This window comes from Ursus arctos, unplaced genomic scaffold (genome assembly GCF_023065955.2).
Source record: "Ursus arctos isolate Adak ecotype North America unplaced genomic scaffold, UrsArc2.0 scaffold_11, whole genome shotgun sequence".
NCBI lineage: Eukaryota > Metazoa > Chordata > Mammalia > Carnivora > Ursidae > Ursus > Ursus arctos.
Window position 1 is genome coordinate 38,754,783 of NW_026622775.1, and position 14,254 is coordinate 38,769,036.

The window sequence follows — 14,254 nt, forward strand, 5'->3', positions numbered from 1 at the left end:
ATACTCAGAAAACAACCATGTGCAGTCAACTTTCTGAGAGGAAAAAAAAAAAAAAGCCAAACAAGGCTACTGAAAGCCACCCAGGTTGGCTTCAGGGCGTGCTGTCACGCACAGAGCTCTCTGGCTGAGCGACGCCGTCAGCACGGCCGGCACACGCCGTGGTCTGTCAACACGCGAGCCCTGTCCAAGTGCCGCCTGATGATTTTCTTCTGGCGTGGAAAGGTGTCTGTGACCAAAACAGAGGTCTCTCTAGTGAACCCTCTCCCCTCCTCACTTGCCACACTTGGAGGTCAAGATCTAGAAGGGTGAAAAGTCTGTAGTGTACTCACCCTTATGTTATCATCTGTTTCCATAGTGGCCTGGAGTTTCCCGTTCACGCTGAATGTACAGAAGCAGCCATTTTCATAGAATATGACACAATGACCCTCTCTTGACGCCTGAATGAGTTTTGGTTTCAGGCAGGTCTCAGGACCTTCCAAAGTCCTTAACAAGTCTCCATTCATGGAATGTATGAGACATGGTCCTTCTGAGAAAAGAGAAACAAAAGACAAAAATTTTTTTAATGATGACAGATGTGAAATGAATCTTGAGCACAGCTCAAACAGGATCACACAGCTGTAGGAACCCTTTAAAAATTACATATCTTCTATATGTTATTTTACAAAATGTCCTCTGCATGCTGGCCAGATCTCACCTTCTACTTGGGAGAGGAGCAAAGCCAGGTCGTATACACTCAAGTGTACTTCTCAAGAGACAGGGAGCTCCTTTATGAAATTCATTATGCCAAGAGACGATTAAAACAGGACGCATTCAGAAAGGAACAGGACAAATTCCAAATCCTAGAGGTGCTTCTGGGAAGGCTGGGCCACAGTTAAACACAGGCTGCCATCAAGCTCACGATGATGAGCTCTGCCTGCATGTCACAGGGGCCCCAACAGCAGTGGCCACACTGGGCCCACGCGGGGACAGCTCATTAGAGCAGCTTCGGGAGGCCCCAGCCTTCTTCCTCCCACCGCTCGTTACTTCCCAATGAAAGAACGTCGCTGGCTGTCCACCTACTCCCCCCCCCCCCCCGGGTACTCCCTCCCTCCCAGTAAATTCACGCACAGATCCTCCCACCAGTGAGTACACTTGCCCGCTGCCCCCAAAGTGAGCGGCACCCACACTCCCAACGTCCCCAGGCTGCCCTCCAGGCTGAGCTGCCTGAGGAGGATGGGAGCTGCTGGCGAGCGCACACCTATCGGAGCGCTTTCATTTTTGTTGATGCCTGCTACGTGTACAGTGAAGGGGCAGGTAACCGAAACCACCGTGTGAGGCGTCGGTTCTAAAGCTGCCTGCGTCCGACAAGAGGGGTAACGAGTCTAAGGCCTGCTGAGCTCCAAGCTAAATCACTCAGGCCTACGGGGACTTGTGACCTGACCCCACAAGACTACGAAGAGCGTGCCCTTTTGAAAATCAGGTTCTCTGCTTTTTCTTGACTGCTCAGGGAGTTTCTAAGCTTTTTGTATTCTCAACATAAATACAAACCAGCAGCCTCTGCTTCGCGTAGTCCCAGCATGCATGAGTATCCAGGATCACTCTTTAAATGACACCAGTCCCTCACTACAGTTCAAACTTCAGGTTTCACAGTCATTGCGTGAAGTTCACATTTTGTGACTAGCGCTTCAGTCCACAAATGACTATGTAAGTAACGGATGTGCAACAGGAGTGACCAACCACATCATTTCCTTCAGAGTCTGTCAGTGAGTGGTCGCTGACGGTCCGTTCCTTGGTCCGTGCACACAGAGCTAACTCATCTCCAGTGAGAAACCACGTGACATTTTACAAAAATGGATCATCAAAAGGGACTACTGGCCAAAAGGAAATTAAAAGTGATAAAGCTGAAAGTGAACTTTGTGAGTGAATATAAATGGGGTCACAGTAGAAAGAACTGATTCTGGAAATGTTGATGTTGCTGAGAGACTATAGATATGCAGCCAGAGGAAATCCGTGAAGGTGACATAGATTAGTGACATAGATTAGAAAAGGGGTTGTAACAAAAATGATGACATCACAGAAGAAGTGATGCCAGCAAGATCCTTTGCTTTAAAGGAACCCAAGGGGAGGTTTCATGATGCTGAATGCACATAAGAGAGAATGTTGGAAGCTGACCAAAACTTTGAAGGGGGATGACAATTGGTCAAAGCACAGAAAAGATTCTCGCTCTTTATCTTAAGTTCTACAAAGAGAAGGAGGCAAGCACTGTTCTACTCTTGATAAGTTTCTCATGAGGAAAACACTTTAATTTTCAATGTTTCTAATGTTTTAGTGTATTATGTAAATGTGAGTTTAACTGGGTTTTTTGTGCCCATGTATGTGCGTGTGTGTATAAAACTGTATAAACGAATTTTTAGTGTTTTGACAAAAAATTTTAAAAGCCATGAAACAACCCCAAATGTCCCCCACTGACTGTTACAATCCGTCTACATGGTGTTCAGCTTGTATGGTCATATTTATGGTCCTGCACTACCACCCAAAGCAAGGATGACCTTTACTATGATAGGATTATTTTACATGTCTAATTTTGTGTGTGTGTGGTTTTTTTTAACATTTTATTTTTAAGTAAGCTCTATACCCAATGTGGGGCTCAAACTCACAACCCTGAGATCGAGAGTTGCACGCTCTATCGACTGAGCCAGCCGGGCGCCCCTGTGTCTAATTTGAATCCCACATAGTCCAAGAACTTACATTTGCTCAGGATATATGAAATTCTTAGGTATAAGAAAGAAAAAAAAATCTAGTAGGTATAGAATTCTTCTTACCATTATTTCATTGCCTTGACCAGCTAAATTTTTAAATACAATCCTTTGAATATTTAATAAGTCTTGTTAGTGAGACGAAGTATTATAGTTCGAGACACACATAAGGTGAGTCAAATACTTCTTGCATCCCCACCAGATAACCTTCAAAGTCATAGGATTACAGTACTTTTTTGTGTGTTCAGACCTCAGCTCAGAACAGAGAGACAGAGAGATGGAGAAACTACTGCGATGGAATAAGCAATGAATTAGAAACAGCTATGTTCCAGGTTAGATCCTCATTTGTTGCGTGTGCTCTTTGAAAGCTTGCTTCATATCTTTGGCCTAAACATATGATGATGTGGCAAGGGCAGACCTCCAGGCGAATCAGCTTAAGGATCTCCCCACTCCATTCTCAATGCCATCCTGGCTCCTGCCTCGTTCTGAGATTTGGAAGTTAAACCAGATCATGTCGAGTTCCCTCCAGGTGTGAGATGAAACCCAGCCCAGACTCCGGAAGAATAAACAGAGAGACGAAGATGTTCCTTGTGCCTGCTTCCCTCTTCAGAGCAATGCTGTGAAACACAATTTTCTGCAATGAGGTAAATGTTCTGTATTTATGCTGCTCCGTAAGTAGCCGCCACGGTCATGTGTGAGCAGTGAACACCTGAAAACTGGCTGATCTCACCAAGGAACTGCATTGTAAGCTCTATGTAGTTAACTTACACATTTTAGTTAATTTAAATAATCCTGTGTGGCTAACAGCTACTATAACGGACAGCATAGCTTAGAGAAAAAAGTACTAAATCCATCCTTGCAAACACAAAATTCATACATTTATGAAGGTACCACAGATTTACCTTTGGAACCACTTAACACCAGGCCGAGCTCAGCACAGACAGCAGCACAAGTGATCTCATAGTCATGGCCTGTCAAAATGGCTCGAGGAGTGGTGGTCTCACCTTTAGGAAGAAACAGATAAAAACAAATCAATTCAAGTTCATGCAGGGGATTACCGCTCTCCACTCCCTCTACTTAAACAACCAAAACCTTGTTCCTAATTCCTATAATGCCTAAATCTTTAATTCACAGTTTGGAAATCTGTCCAAAAATCCTGTTTTAGCACTAGATCCAAACTATATGCTAGAGTATGTAGACCAGCTGCCAAATTTCTAATCCTTACATGATTATCAAGCAACAGTGGTTGAAAACACAGAGTAAAATAAGACAAGAATCTGCATTGTAGAATGACTCAGATACTTCCCAAATATTTTAATATAAGCCGCTCGAATAGACGATTTATAGATGGATGATTATAAAAGTAGTGACTCTGGCTTGATTCACATTTCAAAGAAACGCAGCCCCCCCTTTTCCATGGGCCCCTGAGATCCCTGTTGTAGTGAAGACAGTCTGAACTAGGACATGATAATCTGAAAGTAGCCCCTCTCTTAATGTTTATTTACTAATGTTATGTATTTTCCTGATGTAGAAACCTCGCAGAGGGTATTTCTCTGTGGTTCAAAGAACAAAGGGAAAATAAAGCAAACTCTTACATGTAGTTCCAATAGTGACTGAAAGCTAGAGGAGGAAGGTGAGGAAAGGCTAACAGAGAATGAGTATCCAGATAATGGAAGATGTTTCCAGACATTTTCAAAATAGAAGAAGTCATCCTGTATCTTAGTCCCAAAATAAAAAGCAAAGAAACCTGCTTGTGGTTAGTAAGGAACCCACACCACAGATGCCCAGCTCAGATAAAGAGGACAGTCATGGGCTTCCTTTGTGGCTTGACTCATGCCAAGTGGCAAGGATAAGCCAAATTCCTTATTTAGCCTGAAAAATACTATTTTCAGGCCACATCAGCCCTCCAATTTTATAGTCTCTAAGGACAAAGACACAGAAAGCCTTTATAAATGGGACTAGAGAGCAGTGTTCTGTTAGCATGCTTAGATCTCCTCAATTTGGACTGGTTTCACAGGAAGATTGATAAGTGATACTGTATAATCCCAAAGGGGTAAATGTGCCCAGAGAAAGGTCTCTAGCACCAGCTGCGGAAGTCTCTAGAAAAGAACTTGTTATCCTCTCAGGTAGGTCAGGGAAAATCCTGCAGAAGCCTGCTGTCCTTGGAAAGGCGGATTCTGGCTGTCACACAATTAAAAGAGCCTCCAGCGCAGTGGTTTTGGTGATGGGTCACAGTGGACTCTGACAGTTCATGCAAGACGCATGCACAGGCCTGTGCTTTCTGGGAGGGAGGGGAAGAAGGAAAATAGCTTTTACCGAATGCACAGAGATCCATGAGCAAACACAGGGGAGGGCCTCTCGATGGAGACAGGGGCCTGGTTTCTGTGCTTCCTGCCCCACGTCAGCTGGAGCCTACAGGTATTTTGTGTCCAGCCATTACAAAGAATCACTACCATGCATTTACTGTGGAACACAACACAGAGCTGCGTCCCCACAGAGTGCCTCCTGGCCTCTGGTGACTATAAGCTATTCCGCAGTGAGAGTAAGCAGAGGGGCAGCGTATCAAACCACACGGGCTGTGCCACGTGCGGCCAGACACTGGGACTGGCCTCCATGCTTAGTGACGGAGGGAGATGTCAGATGACATATTAAGAGGAAAGAGGGTGCTTGTGCTCTCTCCCTCTCTCTCATCCTCTCTCTGATAAGTAGATAAGTAAATAAATAAAATATTCTTAAAAGGCAATGCGGTAAGTGGAACAAGGGGCTTGGTTTCTTTTGATTCAAAGTTTATAAGCTTTGAGGGAAACCCACCTTAATTACAAAGTTCACTTGACATTTTGCAAACCAGAAAGAATTTGTTATAAGAGCAACTATGTTTTTTTCCTTAAAAAGTACACAAATTTGGGAATTTTTTAAAGAAAAGCAGCAAATAATGTAAGCCAATCTGAACTACTTAACTTTCTGTTAGAGATCAGCTTTGCCACAAAAAGTAGAAATAAGTATGTTTTAAAAAGTTACCTAGAGTTAGCCCCCAGTTTCCCCCTTTCCCAAGATGCTCTACATTCTACAAAATATTATACATTATTTTTAAAATTAATGTTTAATTATACATATTGGCAACCTTTTTAAATCAACAATTAAAATCATTAAGCTCTAAGGAATACATTTTCAATGTGATTGTTCCTTTTTTGTTTTCATAAGTTACCATTTTATTGAGGTGGGCAGATTTGTGTTTTAACTTGGGTTGTCTTGGAATTCCTTAGTGGGAAATGAAAGTTTGAAGGAAAACTGGTGGCAACTGAAAGCAATCTAAAGTGTAAGCCAAAGTAAACAAAGGACAGATGGAATGGACCCAGAAAATGTTGTCACTTAGGCATGTCAGTGCTAACTTTTTTTTTTTTTTCTAGATCTAAGAATTTTTTCTCGGGGACATAGTGAGGAAGTAAGAAAATTGCTAATTATATTTCTTTAACGTAAGAGTTGAAATACTGAGAATTTTCTAGGACCATAAAGTTAGAGTTTAGGAAGCCTCAAGATTAAGCCCATTAAGTGGGTTAAGATAAAAGCATTCTTTTTTGTAAACTCATAATTAAGATTTTTTGTAAGTATGCTTTACTTACGAAATACAAGTTTCCAATGATCCACACTATAGCAATTATTTCTCCCTCCACACGTCAGAAGACATACACATACTGCATGATTTCAAAACTGAAAAAGATTTTTCTTTTCCTAGAGCCTGATCTCTAAATAAGGAATTGTTCAGTGCTAGGACTTTGGCTTCAAAGTTTGGCAAAATGTTCTCTAACCCAGGAAGCAGGTTAGACAGTTCAGGAAATATAGAAGGAAAAAAAAAAAAAAAAGGAAAGGAAAAGAAAAACAACAAATTAAAAACATAAGGGTAAACTTACGACCACTGGGTTGTTCTCAGGTAACTGGTTTCACAAACACTCGCTGGATTTCCAGTAAGAAGACTGTGCTATTTAACATTCCCTTCCCTTTAGGAAATGCACATTAATAGCCCCTAAAAATCCATGTATAAGAATATAAGGAAGGATATCAAATCCTCTTAAAAAAAGATGTTTCCAGTCTTGTTTAAAGACTGAACTGTGTGTGTATTCCCTTTATTATCTGCAATGCAGATTGAGAATTCTTTACATTTTCTCATCAAAAAAATCTGTTCACAGTAAATACTTGTCGGATTTTTGTAAGTTCCAATAAACCAAGCGCTTTAAATATTAAAATTTCACTACAGCAAATATAATTATATGATATGGGACTTAAATCCAACAGATCCAAACTGTTTAAATTCGATAGATATTTGGGGGACCACTTGGAATAAAATTACTAAGGGCAGAAGGGCAAATCAGAGGCAGAACACAGGCTTTATATGTGGCTCACAGAATCTATTTATTTCTCTGCAATTATGCTGTTATACATCATCCTGGATCACAGAGTCCAGCAATAACCGCCTACAGAAAGGAAAGGAAAAACTGCTCCATATCTGTGTCTATTTGTTTGGAAAGTCCAGAAACGAAATCTAGGAACCATGTAACTCATTGCCATGGTAGCACTCACATCCCAACCTCATGCCAGCCCTGAGAGTTAATACTTAGGGGGGGAAAGCAGCTCACATAAAACAATACTGGCCATACATTACTTTTTCAAAGACCCCAAAGCTATCACCATTTTTTAACTGAAGTCTCTAAACCAAATAAAGAGCAGGAAAAAAAAAAAGCCTCTTGAAAAATATCAGATTAATTCCTTGATAAAAATTTGCAGTAGTTAATGGATACAAGAAGTCTTTACTTTTGCTTTCTGAGATAGCTGGATCTACCAAAAGCCAGATCATAAAGCAGAACAGATTCCTCTAAGAACCTTTTAAAGTCTTACTGCTTGAAAAATCGTCATGGCTTTCAATAAAGCTGAGAGAAAAATTTATCTTGCTGCTAGTTTAAGGGGCTACACTTCAAACTCTTCCTAAAGAAAAATAAAAAGAGAAAGAGGATAGACTTCTTGGACTGCTTTGAAAAGCTTGAGCAATTACTTCAAAGGAAAGGGTGTCTTTGTCCAGAGAGCAGGTTTATGACTAGTGATGCGAATCCTAACCAAAGGCTGAAAAGGATACTCAGTGCATCTTTATGGATGGCCTTAAAGGAAGATGAACAAGTCAAAGGAGATTAAAGACAGCCCAAATCCTGCAGAGAATACCAGGAGACACCAGTTTTTACAGATGTGCTTTTCTCAGTACATAATACTGGAAATATCAGTACAAATTTACAGACACTATTCTAACAACCCAACTTGAATTTAAGCAGCACGAGATCTCCATAATACCCATTTAGCATTTATATTGGACCTATGTTTTAAAATATTAGGTGACATGTTTTACACCATTAGGCAGAATAACAAATGTTTTTATTAAATGTGTTTCTTTGGTGCCCTCAAAACTAAGTATATTTCTCCAGCAAATGGACCCTAAACCACTTACAATTATACCTCAAAGAAGAGAAGAGGAAATAGTAATTTCTCTAGCACCCTGTTCATAAATATTCAATGAGAAAAATATTTCAAAAGATATATCTCCATTAAGGCAAGGGGGATTAATAATCCAGGTAAAAATAGACCAGACATGCATTTCTGGCAAACTTTTGACTTACATTTAAAAAAATAAATAAAGTTCTTGGTATTTTTGGCATCATCTCCTCAGTCTTATGAAAATTAAATTACTTCAAAATGTACTATGAAGTTCTCATTAGCAGTTTAAATATGTTATTAGCAGAGAGAATCCCCTTCATTCATTTCTCATTTTTAAAATACCATTTATTATGAAACGAAGTTTGGTTCAACATCCCCCTATTCCTACTTTTGTAGAAATGAAATTAGTTCTTTCAATTAATACTTAATTTAGATGACTCCTGGGCCAAAAGTTAACATTTCCCAATTGCTTTCTCATTCATTCACTTACTCCTTTGTTCACTTAATAGCATTTACTTGATATATATTATGTGTAATGCACTGTGGAAACCAAGAGGGGAATAAAATATAGTCTTGTATTGGCAAATGACTTGATTCTAAATGGTCACTGGATAAGGTTTTGTTACCTTACTATAAACCTGCAAATTATAAATACCTAGAATTGGAAAGGTCAAAAAGCTGTACTGAAGTTCAAACTATTTATTACAAATGAATTTTTATACAAAATGAATATTTCACAGCAATTAATAAAGTCCTTAAATAAAAACAACTGATATAATTTTCCACATTATTAAAATGTAATACCATCTGACCTCTTAGGGAGGTAAAACAAAATATGAAACCCAGTTTTGTTTAAAAAAAATCATTTCAATAGAGTATTCATTCTGAAAGAAAACACAAGTTTAAGAACCTAAATATATGTTATTAAGTATAGATTTTTTATAATCTAAGTATTATACAATATATGCCAGTCATTTCCTAGAGATGGATACTTCTATTTTGCACATGGCTTTGTTCCATTTTAATTACATTTCGATTACTACAGCACAGAGAAAAAAAATTCACGTGAAAACTACACTAAGCTTTCTCATGTGGCTCACCATAATGGGAAACCGAGAAAGGAAATGGCTTTCTGAAGCGGAAATGAGGTTAGCTACTAAATGTTTCTTAAACATTTCCCATTAACTTCCTAATGTCCCAATGGGAATTATAACATTACATTTTAATTATGCAAAGGGAAATTATTTGAAAGTTGTTCTATTCCTTCTATCTCCACCAACCCTTCTCCTCCTCTCCATTCATTGTGGTCTCTTTGGTGAAAAACATGATAATTTGGTTAAACATATAGCCTACGAAGATAAGCCAAAGCTGCACTTAGGGTGGGACAACCATAAGAGCAAATTTTGGTAACTTCCTCTTGTAAATAATATTAGAATTATTAATGCAAGACAAGATCCTGTTGGTACAAAAATCCACTGTAAATGGTTTATAATCTTTCTCCTGTCTCCATCTCTGTGTGCATTTCTTTCTGTCTTCCAAGCAACGTTAGAAAAATGTGTTTGTGTGAGTATGTACCTACAATTATATACTTAAAGTATAACCCTAAATTGTGTAATAATATTAAAAAATACAAAATCCTGGGTGCCTGGGTGGCTCAGTTGGTTAAATGTATGACTTGATTTTGGCTCAGTCATGACCTCAGAGTCATGAGACTGTCATGGGACTGCCCCCCCCCCATGTCAGGCTCTGTGCTGGGGGTGGACCTGCTTAAGATTCTCTCTCCCCCTCTCTCTGCCTCTCCTCTGCTTGAGCACTCTAAAAAACAAAACAACACAATATCCTGGGGGTGCCTGGGTGGCTCAGTGGGTTAAGCATTTGCCTGGGACAACTGAACCCCAGGACGGGCTCCCTGCTTAGCAGGGAGTCTGCTTCTCCCTCCCCCTTTGCCCCTCCCCTCTGCTCATGCTCTCTCTCTCTCTTTCAAAATAAATAAAATCTTAAAAATAAATAAATAAAAATAAATAAAAAAACCCTCAAAATCCTAACATGATGTACACTGTCCTAAGAATTCAGTTTAGCAAAATTATCTCTGTATTTTCTTTTGAATACAAAGCATGCTTTAGTTACAGGATTGCATCAAATTTTCTATAACTGATGGCCCAATTAAATTAAAAATGCAGTGCAGTTTAGTGATCAAGAATGGCACCTCTGGCCTAGAGTGCTAGCTATGTGACCTCCCTTGGGCATGTTCACAGTTTCAGTAAGATCTAGGAGCTTCAAGGCCCAGGGCAGCAAGTAAAGACATATTTACAATCTCTCTGTGCCTCATCTGTAAAACAAGGGTCCTAATAGTAGTTACTACACAGGTAAAGTGCTTTCAATGGTGCCCAGCATGTAGTGAGCACCCAGCAGGTACCACCTAGGAGTAAAATAGTACTACTTATAGTAGAATGATTTTCACTCTCTGTTGTAGACACTCCTTTCAGCAAAAGTAGGGATCATAACTGATCCTATGTTGCATAAATGAAAATTAGAGATGGTTCTGATTATTTTTTGTTTCTTGTCATTCTTTTGTTTCTTAATTTCTAAAAATCATACTTTGATATCTCCCATTCTTTCTTTTATTAGACTTTCCAACCTTCCCTAACACTCCATATAAATTCTGATAAAACTACTAATATCTAGAAGCCTACAGCAGGAAGTGAAGGTATATTAATATAATTAGGTATTCCTCCGCAATATATCTTTATTTTCTCGGATTATCGAAGTAATACACATTCATTATAAGACATTCAGATAATTTAGTAAATTATGAAGAAGGAAATGAAAAAACTGCATCTAAATTCCACTTCTTATAAATAACCATTGCTAAATAACATAATAAAAAACGCTCTGCTGGCTGTCATTCTGGACTTTTTTCTATGCATAAATATACACAGAATATGGAGTATACACATGGACACAGATACCTAAAAGATATAATATACATGTAGTTTGGTGATCTTTTACACTTAACGATACAGGCAGCATATCTTTCCATGTCGATACCACAAACTCATAATACATTAATGGTCATGCAGTATTTCATTAGATGAACATATCAAATTCTACTTAACAAATGTGTTTCTTTTTCCTTCTTGAGAGTTTTCATTTGTTGAAGCCCCAGAGAGGGGCTTGATATTCACTCTAATTCATTGATAACTCCTATAACTGTATATCTAGTGTCTAGTAATATAAACACAAAATTCTGCCTCCAAAAAATATAGATAAAAATATTTCACATCTTTGACTGTTAGAAACATTCTGAATTTGACACCAAAAGCAAAGGCAACAAAAGCAAAAAATAAACAAGCAGAACTACTTCAAACTAAAATGCTTCTGCAGAGCAAAAGAAACCATCAACAAAATGAAAAGGCAACGTATGGAGTGGGAGAAAATGCTTGCAAATCATATATCTGATAATATCCAAAATATATCAAGAACTCATACAACTCAATAGCAAACAAAGAAACAAACATAAAACAATCTGATTTTAAAAGATGGGCAGAGGAATGAATGAATGAATGAATGAATGAATGAATGGCAGAGGATGTGAATAGGTTTTTCCAAAGAAGACATCCAGATGGCCAACAGGTACATAACTCATCATCAGGGAAATGCAAATCAAAACCACAATGAGTTATCACAACTGTTAGAATAGCTGTTATCAAAAAGACAATAAATAGGGGTGTCTGGCAAGCTCAGTCAGGAGAGCACATGACTCTTGATCTCAGGGTTGGGAGTTTGAGACCCATGTTGGGTATAGAGAATACTTAAAAATAAATCTTTAAAAAAAAAAGCCACTTTTACTTAAGACTATCCTTAAAAAAAAAACAACAACAGATAATAAATAACAAGTGTTGGAGAGGATGTGGAGAAGAGGGAACCCTCAGGCGCTGCTGGTAGGAATGTAGACTGCTGTAGCAACTATGGAAAGCAATATGGAGGTCCTCAAAAAATTAAAAATAGAACTATCATATGATACAGCAATTCTACTTCTGGGTATCTACCTGAAAGACATGAAAACACTACCTTGAAAAGATATCTATACCCTCATGTTCACTGCAGCATTATGTATAATAGCCAAGACATAGAAACAAACAACCTGTATCCACCAAGGGATGAATGGATACAGAAAATGTGATATATATATATATATATATATATATATATATATATATATATCAGTGTATTATTATTCACTCATAAAAAAAAGAGGAGATCCTGCCATTTGTGACAACAGGATGGACCTTGAGGGCATTATGCTAAGTGAAATAAGCCAGACTGAGAAAGAAAAATACTTCACAGTATCACTTTTATATGGAATTTAAAAAACCCCAAAACCAAACAAACAAAAAAACTGAACTTAGAGATACAAAGAACAGACTGGTAGTTGGTGGGGAGGGGAGATGGCAAAGGTGGTCAAAAGGTACAAACTTTTAATTATAAAATAAGTCCTGGTAATGTACAGTATGACTATAGTTAATAATACTACACTGTATATTTGAAAGTTGCTAAGAGAGTAGATTCTCATCACAGGGAAAAAATTTATAACTGTGTGGTAATGGATGTTACCTAAATAAATTGTGTGATCATTTTGCAATATATACATATATCAAGTTATTATGTCATACACCTGAAACTAATACGTTATATGTCAGTTTTATTGCAATTAAAGAAACATCCTGATCCCATTCACCCCAAGGAAATAAAGCAATCTCTCAGTTGTAGAAAATTACAAGCTACAAGAATAAAAGCTAAAAAGTTTAGCAGTCATGAAGCCTTAGCCATGGGAGGCAAAAAGAATTCTAAGGATTTTTTCCTACCTAAAAATACTTCAAATCTAGAATCTGAAGTCTGACCAAGCCTATTTGTGAGCAAAATTACTTTAAAGACTAGAGCAATTATTGCTTTGTAAAAGAAATCATTAGAAGCATTTAAGTATTTAATTTCATATAAAAATGAGTCTCTTTAATAGATTCTCAGGAATACCTTAAGTACAGTATGAGGTACTTATACACATATATGTATACATATACTTATACACATATACTTATAACTGTCAGACAATTTCTCTAAGGAAATAAACTTTTTGGAAGGTGATAAAGTCAGTCTAATATGCTGTCCCAAGAGGTCTTGATTAAATGTGCCCTTATAGTGGTTCTCTAATAATGTTACACACACACACACACACACACACACCCAATATTCAAAAAGCAGAAGAACCCCCCTTTTAGGGATGCAAGAAGTAGCTTGCGATTTTGCAGTTTCAGGGGATATTCAGTTTCAATTAAATGAAAGAAGATACATTCAAAATTTTCTTTGAGAACTTTAGTTGACTAGAGCGAACTTGTATCTCCATACATTAGTTCTACCAATTGTTTGAAATTAAATTTCCCATCTGAGCATAAAGTATTAGACAAGCAACATTCTTTGGTGTGGCACTGTTAACATCTACACATGAAGATACCCAGTTTCAATTTGAGGGCATAAATCATCAGTTCTTCTGTTCTCATATTTATATGACTATAGCCTACGGCTGAATGGTATAGTCATTTTTCTCTGCAACTAAACAAGGTAAATAAATGTGATATATTGGCACATCACCCCACCACTCTGCATATGGTGCACATTAAGGTTGTATTCATTTGCCATATGAATATAATTCCTTTTACCACATCTACTATTAGTTACAAGCAGTAAATACAGAGTTGTTTTGCTGGAACTTGAGGGCCTGCATTACATCATGGAGCACTAAACATCCTGGACCTTCTGGAGAATTTCATAAATGTAGTAGTTTAATGTCACCTGAACTTGAACAATGCCAACATACTGTTTCAAACCCAACTTGATGAATTCTTCAAGAAAAGAAGAAAAATACAGGGCAGTCTTAGTGCTAGTACAACGGTGTACGCCAAAAGGCCACAAGGAAAGCTCTCAATGAGGTAAATACAAGAACTCACGCTCTGGACAAAGAATCAGATCAAGAGTCGCATCCCAGGTAT

The 14,254-nt window shown here is 38.1% G+C and overlaps 1 protein-coding gene across 5 annotated transcripts in view; it reads right to left on the reverse strand.

Moving 5' to 3' along the window:
- The window catches only part of LRBA (LPS responsive beige-like anchor protein), a 791,618-nt gene that overhangs the window by 10,745 nt on the left and 766,619 nt on the right, over positions 1 to 14,254 (reverse strand). For all 5 annotated transcript variants that reach the window (XM_044384357.3, XM_026499457.4, XM_026499458.4 and 2 more), the window contains exons 54-55: positions 3,638 to 3,739; positions 330 to 526 (exon numbers count right to left, since the gene is read on the reverse strand). In XM_044384357.3, the coding sequence (XP_044240292.2) occupies positions 330 to 526; positions 3,638 to 3,739 (299 nt within the window). The remainder of the gene's footprint in view (positions 1 to 329; positions 527 to 3,637; positions 3,740 to 14,254) is intronic.